Below are 22,432 nucleotides of genomic sequence, written 5' to 3'. Positions count from 1 at the left end.
TTCCTTGTTTGGAATCTACAAAGTCGCTACTCATGACCATTTAGTTCTTCCTGGATTCTTTCTCTACGATGAGGCAAAACTTTATTGCTCTGTGGCAAATAAACTAGACTTTCCACAAGAGTAATTGAACTGAATGAGAATTTAGCAAATGTATCCATTCTAATAGACCTAGGAACTCTTTGTTAAAATAATTAAGTACAGGGGCGCCTGGGTGGCTCAGTCGGTTAAGCATCTGCCTTCAGTTCAGGTCATGATCCCAGGGTCCTGGGATCAGTCCTGTGTCACGCTCTCTGCCCGGTGGGAGCCTGCTTTTCTCTCTCCCTCTGCCTGCCGCTCCCCCTGCTAGTGTTTTCTCTCCCTCCCTTTCTCTGTCAAATAAATAAATAAAAATATTTTAAAAAAACAATTAAGTACAGAAGTACTAGACAATGTAAGAGCACTCCTACAAAGGATAGACACTCAGTTGGGAAGTCTTTTCCCAAAATCCTAAACTATTACCTCTCACAAGGGCAATATATTACCAGGCAAATTAACTATGATGCTTCAACAGATTCGAGAAAGAGCAGAACTCCTCAGCTCCTGCCTTTCCTCCAACTTTCCTGTCAAGGAATTGGAAAGAGAGAGAAGAGCCAGTGATAAAGGGCAGGTTAGACATTAAACATGCTGGTCTGGATAAATTAAGAGTTGAAAAAACCGGACCATGCAGATGAGATCAATTATCCCTGCGCAGTGACCTCTTGGGGCCTTAAAAACCAGGAGAGGTGCTAAAGAACCAGAGACAGGATTGCACTTTGATTTTGGTTTTCATCACAGTGAGGTACAGTCCCTGCAATCCTGAATTTTAAAATGCTGAAGCTGAGCTGATGAACTTGACAACAGAAGAAGCCAAGGGGCTAGAAGGGGTCCTGGACACCCACAGACCAACAGAGCAGGGGTGGGGAGCCATGTGATGTTGCACCCACAAAGGAGAGAGCAACTTGGGGGTTTGCACTGGTTACCAGTGGGATGCACCTGCCACGAGCTAATGTGAAGTTCAGCCACATTAATGGAACTGTGGGTGTTTCCAAAAGAGGGCACAATGACCCCCTGGACTTAACACACCTGGCCACATCTGGAACACTGAGTCCTCCTGCATTGATCCAGATACTGTGGAAAGAAGAGTTTTATATGACATTTACCCCAGGCAACAGGGTCTTTGATTTTTGGTTTTTATCACACAAAATGTGGTAAACATCACAAGGTCCTGAGAGACAGAGGTGGTTCTCTTCTTAATCAAATACTGAATCAAGGAACATTGAATTTTTTCCCTACTGTTTCTCCCCTCTGCCTGAAGCTGGAAGTCTCCAACTGGATGGGTAGGCCCTGGCCCCAGAGTCTGCGTCACTTGCTCAGGAATGGGCACATAGGACAGAGGGTGAGTATGTCTCAGGCTTATAAACAAGCCTCGGAACTCGGCCGGTCAACTGCATCTCAAGGAAGGAACCCATTTTAACTCAAGATAAGGCAGATTCGGTGACTATCTTGGCTATTTTAAAACAGATTTGACTGCCTTGGGAAAGAGTCCTTCATCACTGAAAATGTCCGAGAGTGGAGTGTGGGCAACCCTCTATGGAGGTGAATCAAGAAAAGGTTTGGCAGAGATGATGCCAGTCTCTCTTCCAAATCTGACATCCTACATTTAGAACACCCTAGGTCTTTTTCTGATGATGGAACTTCCCAAATAGCTTGATTCTTTTAATGTGGAGTTAGCAGCCTCTTATGAATTACAATTTTAGCATTCTGAATCAATTGTACATATTTATTTACTTATGCTTTTTTTTTTAGTTTCACGTTTTTATTTAAATTCCAGGTAGTTAACGTAGAGTGTGATATTAGTTTCAGGTGTAGACTTTAGTGATTCATCACTTACATACAACACCCAGTGCTCATCACAAGTGCCTTCTTAATACCCATCCCCCCCCACCCTACCCACTTCCCCTCCAGCAAGCCTATTTGTTCTCTGTAGTTAAGAGTCTGTTTCTTGGTTCGCCTCTCTCTCTCTCTTTTTTGCTCCCTAAGTTCATCTGTCATGTTTCTTAAATTCCACATATGAGTGAAATCATATGATATTTGTCTTTCTCTGACTGGTTTATTTCGCTTAGCCTAATGCCCTCTAGCTCCATCCAGGTCGTTGCAAATGGCAAGATCTCATTCCAAATCCATTTTTTTTTTTAAGATTTTTATTTGACAGAGAGAGACACAGTGCGAGAGGGAACACAAGCAGGGGGAGTGGGAGAGGGAGAAGCAGGCTTCCCGCGGAGCAGGGAGCCCCACGCGGGGCTCGATCCCAGGACCCTGGGACCATGACCTGAGCTGAAGGCAGACGCTTAACGACTGAGCCACCCAGGCACCCCCCAAATCCCTTTAAAATGAAAAGTCCTTTAATCTCTCCCTTTCGGGAGGGCGCTGCCCTCTCTCCGCTTCACCGGCCTCCCCATCACTCTGTTCTGACCATCTGATTCATGAGGAGAGTAGGAGGGACTGTTTTGTCTTTCTAGCTTTCCCCATCCACTAGAAGGGACACCATGGTATTCCCTGTAGTTCCCTCTTTAATCCCTTTGGCTTTTTTTGGCAAAGCAGTAGAGAAAAACCCTTTATAAGCACTGTGACCATATCGCGGTGGAAGCCAACTCGTGATTACTCCCTCCTCCTCACCTGCTTCCCAGTCAGCTCAGCCCAAACCCTTTTGAAACAGAAGCACAAATTAGTGCTAATTTAGGGCAATTACAGGATTTACAAATTAAACCTAGTCCCACTGGTTTCCCTAGCAACCATCTCTGAGTCACATGATGAGCTAAAACTATTGTTCTATTTAATGGAGTCCAATATGAAGAGAAGCCCAAGAATGTAACTCACGAGCACTGGGCATGGGGCAGGAGACCTATGTTCAGCTTCCAGGATCTTATCCCGAGACACTGGGGGTGATGCCCCCAGCAGAGAAAAAGGGTTTGAGCGGTGCCAGGATGAGGAAGGCTCAGGTATTTCTGAGGGAGTGAAAGCAACAGGCAGAGAATAATTTGAGGCCAGGGGTCTACTGGAGGAAGCCGAGACGCAGTGAGGTCTGGTGGAGGGCTGGCTCATCTAGCTCCACAGGGCGTGGGCCGTGCTGAAAGCAGCAGGGCAATGGAACAGTCTTGGGCAATGCGCTTCATTAGGCGGCCAGCACCTTGCTGGGGTCTGGGAGGCTGGGCCAGCAGAGGGCATTCGGATCTCAGCTCTCCACCTACACGGTAAGGGGCTTGAGCTGTATCATTTCTCTGGCTCCTTCAGCTCTTTTAAGTAGTAGGACTTTTCTGGTTCTGAACCAATTAAAATATGACATATTTATAGTCAAACAGAGATGGATATAGCAGCTTTATTGGTGGTCATGTTGGACCGCACCTGCCACCAAATGGCCTTCAAAATGGCACTACCCTGGCTGAGTCCGGACCTCCAGTGGGGGCAGACTTGGGGCTATGGCACAGATGCATGGGGGTGGGTGGCCTGTCTCGAACCCATGAATTCTGGCGAAAGAGACCTGGCTCTCTGGACCCTAAGCTGGGATCCAGCTATTTTTCCCAGGGGAAAGCAGCGGCCATGACAAAAGTGTTCTAACCCGTGTGCAGTCAGCCTGAAAAGAGAGCCCACCATTCGGGACTCATGCAAGTTCACCGGGAAGAGAGGTCATTGCCTCCCGCTGGAAGAAGCGAAGGAGAGGTAGAGGCATAGGGACAAGCTGCTTTCTAACGCCCTCAAGAGGGTGGAAATTCCAGTTTTGTAGATGGGCAAGCATGAGGGAGGGAGAACATGGTTTCCTAACACAGGGAGGGAGCTATAGAGTGGAATACTGAAGGCACACATCTGGCTTCTGGAGGATCCTCCTTGCCCCTCCTTACTCCCCAGAAAACAGATGTCTGGCCACCCACACCTCTGTGTGCCAAGAGACTACAGCTCCCAGAAGCCACAAAGAAGGCATTTACTACCACCCCTTCCCCCAACACACAGGTCCAAGTCCCTTTGAAAATCAGAATCTGCAATAAGACATTTCATGTCTTTCCAATGACAAGTTTGAGTGGAGGGGAACTAATGAGTTATTGAATTTTTAAGGGTATAAAAACATTTTAGTAAGTTTTCTAATATCTCTCGCTATGACTCAATATAGTTTTATAATTTTCCTGGTAAAAGAGAGAGCATGTTTTTAAGCATGTACTTTGCAAAGCCCTTCGCTACCAATCATTCTAAATTGTCACCATCGGAAGATTCATCCTGCTTCACTGCCTTTCTAGATTTTTTGTACAGTATTTCAAAGTTCTTTATTTAGTACATATTTAGCGCATTAGTAATGGCAAGCCGTCATGTGTTATGTTCTGGACAACGAATGAATATTTGTCTAAGGGTCAGAGAGGGAGAACAACACGTTCAAGAACGTGCTACACGAGTGTTTGAATTGGATTCAATCCCACGTCCATGCTCTTTGCACTGCTTCTCATGGGCCTGGAGAGACTTAGCTTTCAGCTTCTTTCTTTCCCCTTGCCTTTCTTTCTTCCCCCTTGCCTTTCACTAGGTAACTGGGTTTGTAGAGGAGGGAGACACGGAATAGAACCTTTCTGGTGTGGAATAACATATGGCCTCAGTTTTTCAGACAGGAAAGGGAAGATCTCTCCTGTGGTAGGTTGCTGACGCCCAAAATAACCACAGCAATGGTGATTAACATCTATCAGCCCCTGACTCTGTGCCAGGCATGGTGCTAGTTACTTTATACTATCTCATTTAATCTTACAGCAATCCCATGTCACAGAGGAGCCAAATGAGGTGTGGAGGGAGACTCTGAAGGAACTTTGTGTGCAGTTTCAACCAGAAAGTGGAGGAACTTCGCCAGTCCAGAGAGTTTACTTTTAAATTCTTGCCAAAACCTTTGCCCGCTCCTTACCCATCCCTGCTCCTACCCAAAGTTAGAAGATTTATTTAAAGGAAATCCAGTTTGAATTTGCCTATTCCTTAAGAGTTTATGGATCACTCACACTTGATTTATTTTGTTCTTTGCGCTCTGTACTTAGGAAGAGAGGGGAGTTTGAGGAGGGAGAGGATAGTTGGGAGAAGGCTAAATTTGGGAGCTGTGGGCACGCTGGGTAAGAGAGCTCACGGGCCAGTTCTCTGCACCCCAGGCCAGCTCTAGCCATGGTATACTCGAAGGAGCAGTAGCCAGAAGCTAGAGACCCAGATCCTCCACTAACTCAGCTACGCGCGAGCTTGGCCACTAGCCTTCCAGTGTCCGGCTACAGCTTTCCTGCACTGTAGCCCGAGCAGGTTGGAATGGATGAATGGTGTCAAGTTTCCCCTTCGCATCCAAACTAGGTAATCCAGTCCTACATCAGTCCGTGCGAGAAACTGCTAGGAAAGGCTGTGTTTTCTCTGAGCAACGAGATTTGCTTGTTTGTTGGGCAAATGCTTAGATAACACACGCAACTGGCTACTGTGTACTGCTTTAAGCACCGTATTACATCAACATACCTAATCCTCTCAGTAGACCTCTGTGGTAGGTATCATAGGTGTTATTATTATCCTGTTTATAGGCAGGGGGATTGAAGCACATGGTGATTTATTCAAGGTCCCAAAGCTAGTAAGGGTGAAGCCAAGTTGAATCTATGCAGTCCAGCTCCAGACTCCGTGTTCTTACCTTGTTTTTATTTCAGAGACAATGGAATTCTGTAGCTGATCAAATGTCCCTCATGACAACCAGGTTACTTCTCACCTTTAGCAAAAGTGCGAGCCCTGGGAATGTGTGTTTGAGGTACCAGGTTCACCTCCAGCTTCACCTGCCTGCCGGTATCTCTCTGACTCTTCACCCCACCGTATACTCCCCCTCTGGATATGTCTGTTTGTAATTTACCAAAACATCCTTTTTGGAAGATGATAAGAATATTTTAAAAAATAATAAAAACAAAGGTGATTCAATGACACAATGTGGAATCTTCCTAAGTGGCTTGTTGGATCCTCCAGAGCTTGGGCTGTGCTCGCTCAGGATTTAGAAGAGTGGGAGTGAAGGAGGCAGCTCTATCTTAACAGGAACTAGGTACAGGTTCTCAACAAAGATGGCCGTGCTCCTTGGGGGAGTGTTTGGAAAATTTGTTGGGTGTGGGGAGACTGGATGTCACAATATTTATGGGGTGCTATTGGGATTGTCCAGTAGGACAAGGGACAAATCGGCTGATGTCCTACAATGAGGGAGACAGCCCCACACAAATTTTAAATGCTCCACCGGAACTTCATATAGGTAAAAATATCTCTACAGTTACCAGAACCTAGCACCTAACTCCACTTTACATATTTCTAAAAGGATGTTGCACATGGTTCTCATATATACTGAATTTTCCAGGACTACAACTCCCATGTAAATCAAGGGAAGATTGTACTTTGTTTCAGAGCTTGACCGAGAATTGATCATCACTTAGAAATATTCCATCATCAGTGACACTGCTTCTGGTATTTGAGTCAACAATACAATCCACCTGTATCAGTCTGCATTCATAGCTGTCACATTCATAATGATTCTACTTGTATATGCACACAAACATGCCCATTTAGCTTTTACCTCAAAATGTGCAATATAAAGAAAAAGTATCAGCAATAAATATTATTTGAATATTGTCTTACATCCAAATTTACTTATTGTAAGTAGGAGCAAGCATCTGCCAACTTCATTATGTCTCTCCTGTAGTCATGCCCAAACACACATGACCAGGTTGAAATACATACACTTTTTTTTATGGAAGTATAGTTGACATACAATGTCAGTTTCAGGCATACAACATAGTGATTCCACAATTCTCTACATTACTCTATGCTATTCAACAATTCTGTACATTACTCTATGCTCACCATGATGAATATAGTTACCACTGTCACCATACAATGTTATTACAGTATTATTAACTATAATCCCTATGCTGAACTTTTCATCCCCATGACATTTATTTTACAACTGCAAATTTGTACCTCTCAATCCCCTTCACCTATTTCACCCACCCCCCAGCCCCCTCCCCTCTGACAACCACCAGTTTTTTCTCTGTATTTATGATTCTGTCTCTGTTTTTTTTTTTAATTTTTATTTAAATTCTAGTTAGTTAACATACAGTGTAATATTGGTTTCAGGAGTAGAATTCAGTGATTCATCACTTACATACAACACCCGGTGCTCATCCTAACAAGTGCCCTCCTTAATGCCCATCACCCATTTAGCCCATCTCCTACCTCCCTCCCTCCAGCAACCCTCATTGAGAGTGTCTTATGGTTTGTTCCGCCCCTCTTTCCTCCCCCTTCCCCTACGTTCATCTGTTTTGATCTTAAAGTCCACATATGAGTGAGATCCTATGGTATTTGTCTTTCTCTGACTGACTTATTTCCCTTAGCATATTACACTCTAGCTCCATCCACATCATTGCAAATGGCAAGATTTCATTTTTTCATTGGCTGAGTAATATTTCATTGTATATATATATACCACATCTTCTTTGGGGTGCTGGAAATGTCCTATTTATTATTGTGTTGGATTATATTGAGATGTATGCTTATGATTTGTATGCTCTTTTTTATGTGAGATACATTTCAATAATTTAATTCAATAATCAGCGCTGCCTTAATCAGATCAATCTAAGAGAATTGCTTGTTTACACTATCGGTTATAACAATGTGATATTGATGTGACAATTTGTGAGCAACATTGATGAAATAAAAGGGGGAAATTATCTAAGATTAATAAATACTAATAAAAGAATTAAGTTAAGGGACGCCTGGGTGGCTCAGTCGGTTAAGTGTCTGCTTTTGGCTCAGGTCAAGATCCCAGGGTCCTTGGATCGAGCCCCGCATCGGGCTCCCTGTTCAGTGGAGAGCCTGCTTCTCCTTCTCCCTCTGCCACTCCTCCTGCTTGTGCTCTCTCTCTCTGTCAAAATAAATAAATCTTTTTTTTTTTTAAAGATTTTACTTATTTATTCAACAGAGACACAGCGAGAGAGGGAACACAAGCAGGGGGAGTGGGAGAGGGAGAAGCAGGCTTCCCGCGGAGCAGGGAGCCCGATGCGGGGCTCGATCCCAGGACCCTGGGATCATGACCTGAGCCGAAGGCAGACGCTTAACGACTGAGCCACCCAGGCGCCCCTAAATAAATCTTTTTTTTTTTTAAAGAATTAAGTTGAACTCATGGGAAAAAAGCTACACACAGAATATAAGCTGAAACTTTTGAAGGGGATAATTCAACAAAGACCAAACACCTTAGAAGAAGGCTTCTTGGGGCACCTGGGTGGCTCAGTTGGTTAAGCAACAAACTCTTGATTTGGGCTCGGGTCATGATCTCAGGGTCTTGGGATTGAGCCCCTCGTCAGGCTCTGTGCGGGGCGTGGAGCCTGCTTAAGATTCTCTCTCCCTCTCCCTCTGCACCCACCCAGCCCTGCTCACTCTGTGAGGCTCCTCCTGGTTCATACCCAACCTTATAACCTCCTCTGGTCCTGGTGACACTTCTGACTTAATCTAGGACTACACAAGGGCAGAACGCCTTGAACACTGCTTGGCTAACAGCAGAATGGAAATGCTTCCAACAACACAAAGCTGCAAGTTGCCGTGACTTATCCCGAGGGAATGCAGCCCTCAGAGAGCTTTGTTCTGAGAGGAACACACTGGCCAGAACCCTTCTGTGTGGCCACAGGCTCCCTCATCTACATGTGGGATACTGAGATTTGGGTTTTAATTTTTGATCTCAGAGTGCAGCTTAGTAACTGGGCTGTTTTCCCTTGAGGGCTTTTGTCTTTGCTGTTGCTGTTTTTGGTGTTGTATAAGAGAAAGGCAAGGAGGCAGGGAGCAATCTCATATTTCCTTGCCTGGATTTTAAGACCCTTACAGTCTTTCCTTAAGCTAACTTTTCTAACCTCTCTCCCACTGATCCCCTGGGTGGTGCCCATTAACCAGACAAAAATCATCACCACAAAATACCATGTGCTTTTTGTGTTTGAGCATTTGTCCGTAACTTGCCCACTTATTTCTACCTGGATGAATCAATTCTGCCTTCAGGGCTGAATTTAATGCAGCTTCCTCTGAAAGGTTTTGCTGACTAGTTGAGGCCCCTATTTTCCACCCCTAAATCAGAATGCGTGGTCTGCAGAGGACCTGTCAACCAGTTTTGGGTATGCGTAGCTATTTTATGAGATGTCTGAAGGTGGAAATACTGGAATTTCCCATATCAATCGTTTTTCCTACTGTGGAAGTGCGTATTATATAAGGTGTGCACTACGTTAAACTCATACACATTATTTCCTTAAATCCTCATGAAAATCCTAGTAGGTCGATGTTATTATATACTTGCTCAAGGTTATTCTAGAAACAATAAATTGCAGAGCCCAAATTCAAACCCGGCTCTGTCTGACTTTTCGGGATGTGCTCCCCACACCGCACAGAGCTGCTCACGGATGTGGGAAAGGGCAGGGGTATCGGGGTTTAGGTCGGCTGTGGCATCCAGTAGGGAGAGAAGCTGGGTGACAGGAGGCTGGGCCTGACCGTGGAGTTTTGTCCGTGTCACATCAGTGCATCCTGAGCTGGAGATCTGTCCCACAGGCAACGGGAAGACAATATGTGTGAGGAAGAAGGGTTCAGGGAGCCATCTGGAAATACCAGGTCCAGTAGATGCTCATTAGTTTCAGAGCTGGTAGAGCCCAGTGGCTCTACCAAGACAGATGCTAGAGCCAGAATGCACGAATTTTGGTCTTGGTTCCGTCACTTACGAGATGTGTGACTTTAGACAAGTTACTTGTCCTGTTTGAGGTCACTCTCTGCACCTGTTGTTTTCATCTGCAAGACGGAGAGTACTTACCTCACTTTCCGCTGCTGTGGAAAGCTCTCTGTGCTCTTCCTCTCCAACATGACCCCGGTCTCATTAGGAGAAAAACATCAGACCCACCCCCACGGAGCGATATTCTACCCAGTATCTGACCAGTAATCTTCAAAACTGTGAAGGTCATCGAAAACAGGGAAAGTCTGAGCTACTGTCATGACCAAGAGGAAAGTAAGGAGACATGAGGACTGAATATAATGCATGGGTTCCTGAGCCAAAGGACATTAGGAAAGAAAATGAGGAAATCAATAAAGAAGGGACTTTAGTTAAAAATCACATGCCAATATTGGTTCATTAACTGTAACAAATGTACCATGATAATGTAAGATATTTGTAAGAGGAGAAACTGTCTATGAGATACATAGGAACTCTCCATACTATCTGTGCTGGTTAGTTTTATGTGTCAACTTGGCTAGGCCATGGTACTCAGTTGTTTGGTCAAACACAAATCTAGAGGATTCTATGAAGATATTTTTTAGAAGTGATTACTGTGAAATCAGTAGACTTTTGAGGAAAGCAGGTTACCCTCCATAATATGGATGAGGCTTTTCTAATCAACTGAAGGCCTAAAGAGAAAAACAGGTCCTCTCAGCAGAAATCTGAATAAAGTATGGACTTGCGTTCATAATTATGTATTAATTCGGTTCATTAATTGTGACAAATGCACCATACTAATGTAAGATGTTAATAATAGGGGAAACTGGCTGTGGGGTATATGGGGCATATCTCTTTACTATCTTTGCAACAATTCTGTAAATCTAGAACTGTTATAAAATTTTTTTAAATTTAAAAAAATCAGACTTGCAGAATTCAATTTTACTGGCAGAAATAGGATTTTGCTTTCAAACAGTGAAATGAGGAGCATATGCCATTATGTTCCACAATAGCATCCAGAGCCTTGCTGTAGTGACACAAAGGAATGAAAGTGGATTTCTCTTTATGGACTCACACAAAAAAATATTTTTGTTTAGCCAATGAGTGTTTTACAGTAGAAACACTGTGCATATGGAAACAATCAAAAGGGAAAACACTGGAAAGCAGAATTCTGTTACTTAAAAGGGACATAAAATGTGCTTCTTGGTTTTGATGGGGTAAAATTATTTTCATTCTTTAATAATTATTCCTCTCTTTCTAGTTAGCTCTTTTTTGCCACTTTAATAGACCACCGTGGTGAAAATAAAGAACTGGGAGTGGGGGTAAGAGATGTGTTGGGAAGTAGGTGTTTGCTCTGTCTGGCAGGTCATGTTCAGAACATCAGGCAAGTTGTAGACAAAGCCATTCATTCAGAAATATTTATTGTTTGCCTACTATATACCAGGAAGTGTGAGGCTTCTAAAATGAATCATTTACAGATGCCACCCTCAAGCATCTTATCATTGTTCAGGATTGTAACACGCACACACATGCTTTATATGTGAACATATAAATTACATATTACAATTTGTAATAAGGATATGCAAGTTATATCCTTATGTATCATGTGTGTCTAGTAATTGTGAATATGTAAACCATATATATCCTGCATAGATCACGCTTTCTTTGCTTCCCATTGACAACTTTTCTAATGTACTTAGTATGTATCTTGTATGTGTGTGTTCCTGTAAAAATATATAATATGGTTTTGTAGGCATGTATCTTTAATTTATATAAATGGTGAGGTGGCATATATCTCATCCCATTTTCTTTTTTCAGCGAGCACTATGTTTTTAACATCCATTCTTATTGTTACGTGAATATACAACATACTCATAATTGCTACATAATATTCCAAGGTGAGCATCTTGAGAAGAAAGAAAAGAAAGGAAATGAAAGGAAAAGAAAGGAAGGAAGGAAGAGAGAAAGAGAGAAAGAGAAAGAAAGAGAAAGAAAGAAAGAAAGAAAGAAAGAAAGAAAGAAAGAAAGAAAAGAAGGAAGAGAGAAAAAGAAAGAAAGAAAGAAAGAAAGAAAGAAAGAAAGAAAGAAAGAAAAGAAAGAAAAGGAAGAAAGAAAGAAAGAAGGAAGGAAGGAAGGAAGGAAGGAAGGAAGAAAGAAAGAAAGACCCTCTTTTGCCGGTCCCACTGTGGTGTCTGACACTCTCCTCCCAACCACCCCTCCTCAAGGAGGCTTCAGTAGGTTGGTGCCTTCCCTTGGGTCTAGAGTATAAGTATTCACTTACACAGACCTGATTGTCTAGGAAAGTTTCCAAGGAAGGATTCCAGCTCATTTCATTAAGAAGACTGTGGGCAGCTTATTCAAATCTGTAATTAGTGCTACTCTATAAACCCTCTCTGCCTCCTGAGAATATATCATTTCTGATTCCTATGGAACTTTTTCTTCCTTGACCTCAGAAGACTATAGTAACTCCATCTCTAAAATCTCCATAGGATTTCTGAACATTAATTATGTTTCAGAATGTGTACCAGTGGGAGAATGAAGGTGAAGGGTCTGAGAGATAGGGACAAGCCTTGTCTTGGCTGTGTCTGATGGTCTGGGCCATCTTGAACAGGTCTTAACCTCCTTCTGTGGTTAGAAGAGGTGCTGAAGTTATTCTTCCCGTGTTTGAATCTTAGTTCTGCAACTTTCTAGCTGTGTAAACTTGGGCAAATTACTCATCCAGGAAATGAGGTAATTAAACCACAGATGATTTCTAGGATAAATTCCAGTTCAACTACTATTTCATCCATAGATACTTTCCTGGCTCTGTGCCCTTTTGACATCATTCTTCTTTCTGAGATGTCTTTTCCCCAATGTCCTCTTCTCCCTTCAAGATTCTCTCCAACAGCATGTTCTCTATAAAGCTTTTCCTAGAATTCAGATTTAAATAAAGAATGAAAGAGTGTTAAAGATGGAATAAATGAAGATAAGTAAAATCTTTTATTTTTCCTATTAATTGATCCAATAGATAATTGTTCAAAGTTAATAATAGTAAATAGTAACAACTTATTAGGTGATTATAGCATATGGGTGAGTGAAATGAATGACATTAATGGTATAAGGGATGGAAAGTTATGAATTGGGGATACTGTGTTATAAGGTACCTGCATTGCATGTGAAATGGTACAATGTTATTTGAAAGTGGACTTAAATTTCCTATAAATGTATATATTGTAAAATCATACGCTTAGAGAGGAGAGAAGATGGAATTATATAAAATGCTCAGCTAAAACCAGGAAAGGCAGAAAAGGGGGGAAATAAACACAGAACAAATACAATGAATAGAAAACAGTTACAAACATGGTAGATATTAAACCAAAAAAATCAATAATCACGTTAAATATGAATGATCTAAATATATTAACTAAAAGACAAAGACTGTCAGAGTAGATAAGAAAAAGACCAAACTATATATATTTTTACAAGAAATTTTAATTTTAATTTTTAAATATAAAGAAACAGGTTAAAAGTAAGGGGATGGAACAAGATATACTATAATAGCATGAATCAAGAGAAAGCTGGGAACAGTGAAATTATCAGGGGCAAAGAGGGAAATTACATAATGATAAAGAAGTCACTTCTCCAAGAAAATATAACAATCTTCAACACGTATGTATCTAATAGCAGAATATCAAAAGATGTGAGGCAAAAACTAAATGAATTGCAAGTAGAAATAGACAAATCCATTGTTACAGTTGGAAACTTAAATACCCCTTCAATAATGGATAGATCCAGCAGGCAGAAAATGAGTAAGAATACAGTTGTACTAAATAGCACCATTAATCAACTAGATCTAATTGACATTTATGAAATACTTCATCCAACCACAGCAGCATACACATTTTTTTTTTTCAAACTCATGTGGAACATTTACCAACACTATCACATTTGGGGCCATAAAACAGACTTGAACAGATGTAAAAGACTAGAACTCGTACACAGTATGTTCTCAGACCACAGTGGAATTAAACTAGAAATCAATTACAGAATAATAGATTTAAAAAAACCCTCCCAAATATTTGGAGATTTAACAACACACTTTTTACTGGATGTAGAGAAAGCAGTGCTCACAGAGGAAATTAATAGACTGAAATGCCCATATTAGAGAAGAAAAATCTAAAAGCAATAATTTAAGCTTTCACCTTAGAAAACTAGAGAAAGAAGAGCAATTTACAACTAAATCAAGCAGAATAAAGGAAATTTTAAAAATTAGAGCAGAAAACAACAAAATTAACTGGAAAACATACAAAAATCAATGAAACAAAAAATTGGTTCTTTGAAAAGATTGATAAAATTAATAAACCACTCACCTAGCTAACCAAGAAAAAAAGAGAGAAGACAAATTATTGATATCAGAAATGAAATAAGGATCATGACAACTGATACAATGAACATTGAAAGGTTAATAAAGGAATACAGTGATCAAGTAAGCTTCTAAAGGAGTAGTTTTAAGATTTGTCTGTATCAGAATTACCTGAGGGGGCCTGTTAAAATGCAAACTACCCCCCATCCCAGGTCTCACCTATAGATTCTGATTCTGTAGATGTGGGTTGGTTATTTTTAACAAAAGCCCCAGGTGATTCTAATCTACTTGATCCTAGGACCACAGGTTGAGAATCACTCCAGGGCTCAGATGAAGGCATTCACCCTGGGTGGAGAAAAGAGAATATCACGCAGGATATGTGTGGACCAGGGGCTGGTGGAGTTTTATCTGGTGGCCTCATTTCTTTATGAGGTAAGAGATGATATCTGTGTGAGCAAGGGGCTATTTGTAGCCACAGGGTGGTAGGAAAGCAGTCAGGCCGGGAACAGAAGTGGTAGGAATGGGAGAAAATGCTTGCATGGGATAAGAGAAGGGATTCAGAAGCAACCTTGATCCTGGAAATCAAAATTGTAAAGATACCACGTCCTTGTGAAGGATAGGAAACACAACGGCCATTAGTTTTCTACAGACCTTAAAAAGGGAAGGAGCCTAGAAAGAAAGTGGAAGAAAACAGGCTTCTAAAATTACAATTGTGAGGGTCCTGAACATCACCACCTGTCTCTGCGAAAGAGGCAGTATGGTGGAAAATGCAGAAGCCCTGAAGCGAGCCAGATTTCCCAGCCTCTACCACTTAGTTCATCTCTCCATGCCTGATCTCCTCATTTGGAAGATGGAGATAAAATAGTCTCCACTTCATAGACTCATAGAACTAAATGAGTTCACACATGTGAAATTATTAGAGTAATGCCTTATCTCATGGCGAACACTCAAATGAACGTTAGCTCATTCACATTCTAAAGCAACACCCCGCTTAACTTTTTACACAAGAGAGCCAACTAATCTTACTTCAAACATAGCTACTTTGGTCCCCATTTTACAGGTGAAGAAACGATGTAAAAGGCAAACAAATTGTTTGTCTAAGTCCCTACAACGAGTATGTGAGCAAACAGGAACTGGAGACCAGGTCTCCAAACTCCAGCTACATTGTCTGAGTATCTACTCTGTGCCAGGGACTGACAAAGGTAATGTTAACATGCAGCGCTTGCCATGTGCTTCCCCTATTATCAACTGAGGATCCCGAGGTTGGAGTTAAAGGCTAAACTGTAAAGAGGTCCTGAAAGCAGGACTGGTTGTGAGAGCAGTCAGGCTGGCACTTGCACCACTACGTTAACCTGTACCATCCTGCTTGCCTCTGAGCCCTACCTACTGGTGCTGATTAGCACCTGTGAGGGAATCAGGCTAAATGAATCTCCGCTCTGTCAGAGAAAATCTCCTTGCTTTGTGGAAAAGAGAAAATAAGTACTGACAAAGTTTTAATACAAGGTGAAAACGTGCCTGGGAACTCAGGGGGAGGGATTCCTTCTAGCTGGAAGTACCATTTGGAGGTGAGCCTTGAAGAAGAGTAGAACTGCGGTGTGTGGATGAGGGGACTGGGGTGGCGATGAGCTAGGGGACCTAGGGAACTTCCAAGAATATTGAATTTTTAAGCCAGTGTGTACAGAAGGCTCACAGAAGGTAAGATTTGAATGGGAATTTGGGGTCTATTTATAGGGAGCTGGGAATATGAAACGAAAGAATTTGGGCTTTAATTGGGAGCCATGGGAGTTGCGTTATTTTTGTTTTTTGGCAAGTGCTTCTTAAAATTAATATTGTTTTTTTTTTTACTTTGAGCTAATGGAAGATTCACATGCAATTATAAGAAATAATAAGAGATCCTGAGTAACTTTACTCAGTTTCCCTCAATGGTAATACCTTGCAAAACCGTAGTCAATATTACAACCAGGATATTAACATCAATACAATCCACTGCTCTTACTCAAATTTCCTGTTTCACTTGTACTCGTCTGTGTATGTATTTAATTATATGGAATTTTATATATATGTAGATTTGTATATGTGTAACCACAATCAAGATATATCCCAAAGATTCTCTGTCTTTTTTCTTAACAATTTTATAATTTTACATGTTATATATAAGTTCCGTTATCCATTTTAAATCAATTTTGTAAGGTGAGAGATTTAGGTTCAAGTTTTTTTGTTTGCCTATGTGTTTTGTCTATGGATGTCCAATTGATCTAGCACCATTTGTGGAAAAGATTATCCTTCTGCATTGACTTGCTTTTGTGCCTTTGTCAAAAATCAGCTGAGCATATCTGCGGGCCCCTATTCCGGGGCTCTCTATTCTGTTCCGTTGATCTATATGTCTCTCTCTCTGCCAATATTACCCTGTCTTAATTACTGCAGCTATATCCTAACCCTTACTATCAAAGAGTGATTCTTTATCTCTCTTTTTCAAGAGTGTGTTAACCATTCTAGGTACTATGCCTTTCCATATAAATTTCAGAATAAGTTTGTCTATGTCTACAAAAACCTTACTGGGATTTTGGCAAGAATTGTGTTAAACCTATAGGTCAATTTGGAGGGAACTGACATCTTTACTAAGTTGAACTTTCTAATACATGAGCATATTATGTCTCTATTTAATTTCATTTTATTAGCATTTTGTAATTTTCAGCATTCAGATCCTTCATGTGTTTTGTTAAGTGTATACACAGTACTTCATTTTCTTTATAGCATTTGTAAATAATATGGTCTTTTTAATTTTGGTTTCCATATAACCTGTGTTACCATACAAAAACATCCTTAACTTTCTTTTTTTTTTAAAGATTTTATTTATTTATTTGAGAGAGAGAGAGAGTGAGAGAGAGCACAAGCAGGGGGAGCAGCAGACGGAGAGGGAGAGGGAGAAGCAGGCTCCCCAGTGAGCAGGGAGGCCATTGTGGGATCATGATCTGAGCTGAAGGCACAGCCTTAACTGAGCCACCCAGGCACCCCCATCCTTTTACTTTCAACCTCCCTGTGTCATTAAATGCGAAGTGAGTTTCTTCTCACTTCAATCACCATGTAATTGGCTTGTGTTTGTTTTTGTTTGCTTATTTTAATCCACTCTGCCAATCCGCTTTTTTAATTGGTGTATTTACACCAATTACATTGAAGGTAATTCTTGATACATCTGAGATTACGTATGCCATTTTCACATTTGTTTTTTGGTTTTCCTGTTTCTCCTTTCTCACCTTCCTGGGGGTTACATTTTTCAGAATTCCATCTTAATTTACTTTCAGGGTATTTGAGTTTATCCCTTTGTATAAAAATTGTTGTTCTAGGTATTACAATAAACATATGTGACTTATCACAATCTGCTGGTATCAACATTTTACCACTTCAAGCAAAGTATGGAAACCTTACTTCTGTTTAGGTCCCTTTGCCTTCCCCAATTTTTAATATTATTACCTTGAGTATCAGATGTTTCAGTCATCAAATATGAATGTAAAAACTCATGGCAAGGATATTCTATTTACCCCAGTTTTTACCTATTCTAAGATTCTACTTTCTAAAATTTCAAATTATTCTCCATTATAAGATCTTCCTTTAGCCCTTTTTTATTCTTTTTTTTAAAGATTTTATTTATTTATTTGAGAGAGCACAAGCAGGGGGAGCAGCAGACAGAGTGGGAGAAGCAGGCTCCTTGCTGAGCAGGGAGCCCAGTGTGGGACTCTATCCCAGGATTAGGTAAGATTAAATTAAAAGATCATGACCCTTCCAAAAACCATTGTTAAAATACTCAAAGACTGTGGATTTGTGGACAGTCTTCAGTAGTATCTCCTGGAATGCTCCCCATAGTTCTTTTTCATAGGTATTAGTTCCCATTTTACAGAAAAGTAATTTCTCCAAGATCTCATAGCTCAAAGGCATAGTAAGGTATATTCAAAAGAAGAGAAAAAAAAAAACAAATATTTTAAGCCAAATTTTCTGCCTCTAAAGCATGTGCCCTTGATCTTTCCAACATGAATGTGCTTTTGGGTAAAAATAAAAAAGCTATGGAATTTTTTTTTTACTAATGAACAAGAAATAGCATATCAGATTAATGACCTACAATGACAGCACCAGAAAAAGAATAAGACTTAAAGTTAGGAAAAGCCGGTTTGGGCCTATGTCCATCATTTATGAGCCCTGTAACCTTGAACAAGTAATTTCACCTGCTACATTAGTCCTTCTTTGGCAAACAAGAAACAAATTTGTAAGCAGATTGCACATTTCTTTGCATACCAAATGACTAAAAACTTCCTGGCTTAAAATAATGCTCAACTACAGAACCCACGATCTTATAGGTCAGAAGTATGGATGGTCTCGGCTTAATTGAGGATGAAATCAAGTTGTTGACTGGTCTGTGGTCTTCCGTGAAGTTTCTAGAGAAGAATCTGCTTTCAAGTTCATTGAAGTTGTTGGTAAAATCCAGCTGCTAGCAGTTGTAGGCCTGAGGTCCATGTTTTCTTGCTGGCTTTCTGCTTCTAGAGGCTGCCCACGTTCTTGTTCTGATTTGCTTACAAGGTTTTTGTGATGATGATCAAATGAAACCGATTGTACAAATAGTGGTGGGGAATGTGATCACTGCTTAAGGTTGCTGGGTTTAGAGGCCATCCCTCAACCTTCTTCCATAGAACCTGTCTAAACCACCGTTAATCCTCCCAGGAGGCAGCCTGTGAAGTCTCTTAAGACAGATGTGTTAGTTGGGACTTTCTGGAGGGACAAAAACCGGGTTTTGTGCTGGACAAATGTTTACTGAGCAAAGTGGATCAGATGCCGTGAAGTGCCTGGCACCGGTGGTGGGAAGGATTCTAACTGGCCATTCTGCAGTGAAAAGCGATGGCAGCGAGACTTGGGAAGGGCTAACCCCACAGCCGCGAAAGGGCATAGAAGTGGTGAAGGATGCCTGCACGGAACTAAAAGTGCAAATTCTGGAAGCCTACACCCACCCCCACCCGAATGGCCAGGGCCTGTGAACCCAGGACCTCCCCTCATCGCCCCCTGGCTGTGGGTACAGCTCCTCTCACAAGGGGGGACGCTGGGCACACACCCACTGGTCCTTCCTACGCAGAAGGTGCAAGTAGAGCCTCCCAGCCTGCGCCCTCTGGCGCTCCAGGCTCAGCCCCGCAGTTCCAGCCGTCCCCCCGAGCCTCGCGGCTCACAGGTTGCATCCGACTGCGCTCCCGAGGCTGTGATTGGTCTCTGCTGTTGCCACTGCCCCGATCCCCACCAATGCTGACTCCAGAAGCAGTGAATTTGCCCGCCTGCACGCTCGGTTGCAACCATCGCTAATGCTGACTCTGGGAGCAGTGAATTTGCCCGCTAGCGCACTTGTTCCTGCCTTGGAGAGAGGTAAAAGCTGTCTTCCGCCTTTACTGGGGGGGCACTCCAAAGTGAGACGTGGTGGGTAAACCAGTTTGGGCTGCTGTGGGTGAGAATGGGAGGCCTAGTTTTTGGGGAAGTGGCTCTCCGTCCCTCGTCCCTCGATGTCCCGGGGACAGTCGCTGTAGGTAATAGGTCTCTACGGGCACCAGAACAGAGCATCCTGGCCCCCGTGGGCTCCCTGGACACTCTGTCCTTACCCCCATTATTACTGAACCGGGTCCTTGGGGGTCTCCAAGCAGTAGCAATTGACAAGAGGCCAGCGGAGTTCGAGGCCAGGCTTTACTGGGGCTTATGCTCCAGCACAAGGGAGACGGCACAAGGAAGAGAATCCTCAGGCTGACTCCCTAGGGAGTCAGGGAGAATTTTTTAAAGAAACTTAGGTGGAAAAGGGTGACTCCAAGCACATAGAGGCAGGAATTCATTAGCACCTGTGCACTTAAAGGTTATGCCTCTTCATGCCTCATGCGTCTAATTAGCATGTTAAATCTCCATCCCTGGGCATGATTTTTAGTATCATAATGAGGAAAAAAGTCAATGAAGAGACAGCGATGGGGTCCACCTTGGCGCAGACTGGTTTGATCTTCCCCAGTCTTGGTAGCGCAGCCCTCTCTTGGGTAAGCGTCCTGCCTCCGCATTCCTGCTAGACTTCTCTCCACCCAAGGGGCATAGGGTTTCAGCTATCAAGGAATGCTGGGTTTCTTCCTCAGGATTGAGGGGACCTGACCCCAGTCTCTACTCTGTCTCAGGTTGGCGGGCTGTCCATTGTTTCAGCTTCTCATTCTGTATTTAGATTGGAGTAGTGTGGTGTGAAAGAAAATGGATGTGTGGCTACTGGGGAAGTAAACGTAAGGCATCGTAGGAAGAGGTACTGAGCGAGTCTCCCCTCCTCCCTGCTCACACCGCCTTTGATGGGCGCCTGGGGTGGGCATTGAGCCTGGCTCTGTTTCAGAGGAGGGAGGGAGGTGGGTTTGGGGAGTGAGCCTAGACCCTCCTGAGAGTCCCCAGGGAACAGCTAGACAAGGAGACACAGGGACAACCTTCCAAGTTCGAACTCCCATCTCACTCTCCGGTTCTTTCTCCCTAAGAATCTTTTGCTCCCGGGTCCGTGCCAATAACCTGCCCGCCCGTCTCCACGCCAATTCCCTGCAATGGGCAATAACTGCTTTGGCTTTAAGAAATGGCTGATTCAGCGGCTGCGGCCTCTGCCCACCCTGCTTATCGTCCCTGCCCTCATGCCCCAGAGCAAGAGCAAAGACTACCGCGTCGTGGTGCTTGGCGATGCTGGTGTGGGCAAGAGCGCGCGGGTGCAGAAGTGGGTGCGTGGCCACTTCCGCGATGCGTACCTGCCGACCATCGAAGATACCGACTGCCAGGTGCTGAGCTCCAAGCACGGTGTCGGGGTGCTGCGCAGCACCGACACCACGGGCAGCCACCGCTACCCGGGTTTGCAGCGCCTCGCCATTGCCAGGGGCCCTGCTTTCATCCTGGTTTACTCAGGCGCCAAGAAGCAAACCCTGGAGGAGCTGAAGCCTTTCTATGAGCTGATCCGCAAAGTCAAAGGCAACACCTTGCAGAAGTACCCTATCGTGCTGGTGGGCAACGAATGCCAAGAAAGCCACTGGGAGTTGCCGGTAAGTGACCGCGCCACTTGCGCCTGCGCTTTGGAGTGGCATTGCGCCTTCTTGGAGACCTCCGCTAAGATGGATAGCAGTGTGCAGGAGCTATTTCGCACACTGCCGAACCAGAAGAAGCCTGCCAGCTGCCTTCGCCATCCCCAGAAGAAATCCCAGATACCCAAGACCGCGGAGAAGCTGCTTAGCAAGTGCATCGTCATGTGAGCCCCGGGGTCTTAGGATCCTGACCTCCTTCCCCCTCAGTGTGCAGAAAACAGGGAGCCGTCCCAGTGTAATGTGTTACCTGTGCGTGAACGACTTCTGTGCCGCGGTTTAGGTAATAACTAGACGCCAGCAAATGTCCCTTGTAAGTTGATAGCTTTCCTTTTTCCCATCCAAGAGAATTCAGATTGTTAAAGCTCTAGCACTCGAGGAGGAGGACAGGGAAAAAAGGAGCGCTATGCATTTAGAGACTTCTTGTATAGACTTTAGAGATTCATACTTGAAAAGGAGAATGAAATGCTGAAATGAATTGAAAGAGGCCACTGCTCTTCTTGTAACTCTGATTATCGTGTCATTTTAAAACACTCCAAGTCCTATAAAGTCGCCATTGTGTATTTAATTGTTTAAAAAAAAAGTGTTTTTGCAACAAAACCCGGCAGATGACTTTTAGATAGATATGTTAAGCAAGGTAAATAAATGGATAATCTATAGCTGAGCATTGAGGCTGGGGGCAGAGAAAATAGTGGAACTTGCTTACTAAATATGTGCCGATTGTTTTTGAAGTCATTTAAAAACATTTGGGTATTCCGTGTAGCAGTTTTTGTGACTCAATAAAGCTTTTCCTGCATGCAATCAGCTTTGTATTTCTTTTTCACTGGACAACAACAAAAATACGCATTGCATTAAAATTTCAGCCCCATCTGGGTAAGGTTTCTAATAAGAACTTCACACAGGGACACTCATTCCCTCCTGAAATTAGCCAGTGGGGGCAGGGGTGCAGTTAAGGGGTCCCTGCGAAGCAGAGCTGGTCTCTATCCATAACCATTCGTGGGCTGACATCCGAAAGAACTCCAGGCATCTCTGAAGAGGATACTCCTTCTGTTGCTGTGTTGGAGATGGTGGTGGAAAGCAAGCCTCAGCCTTTGGCCGCCTCAAAGTCTTCTCTCAAGAAATGCTAGATCTGGGGGTGCCTAGGTGGCTCAGTCGGTTAAGTGTCTGCCTTGGTCCGCCTTCGGCTGAGGTCATGATCTCCACGTCTCAGGATCGAGCCCCGCC

At 42.9% G+C, this 22,432-nt stretch overlaps 1 protein-coding gene across 1 annotated transcript; it reads left to right on the top strand.

The window, feature by feature from the left end:
• Positions 1–19,319: 19,319 nt before the first annotated feature.
• Positions 19,320–22,009, top strand: DIRAS3 (DIRAS family GTPase 3). Its single transcript, XM_027621214.1, has 2 exons — positions 19,320–19,508; positions 20,627–22,009. Exon 2 carries the CDS (start codon positions 20,690–20,692, stop codon positions 21,377–21,379), a length of 690 nt encoding a protein of 229 aa, XP_027477015.1. The 5' UTR covers positions 19,320–19,508; positions 20,627–20,689; the 3' UTR covers positions 21,380–22,009.
• The last annotated feature ends 423 nt before the right edge of the window (positions 22,010–22,432 follow it).

The sequence above is a fragment of the Zalophus californianus genome, chromosome 4, assembly GCF_009762305.2.
Source record: "Zalophus californianus isolate mZalCal1 chromosome 4, mZalCal1.pri.v2, whole genome shotgun sequence".
Classification (NCBI taxonomy): Eukaryota; Metazoa; Chordata; class Mammalia; order Carnivora; family Otariidae; genus Zalophus; species Zalophus californianus.
The sequence above is the reverse complement of the archived record's forward strand: the minus strand, read 5'-3'. Positions and strand labels throughout refer to the sequence as shown.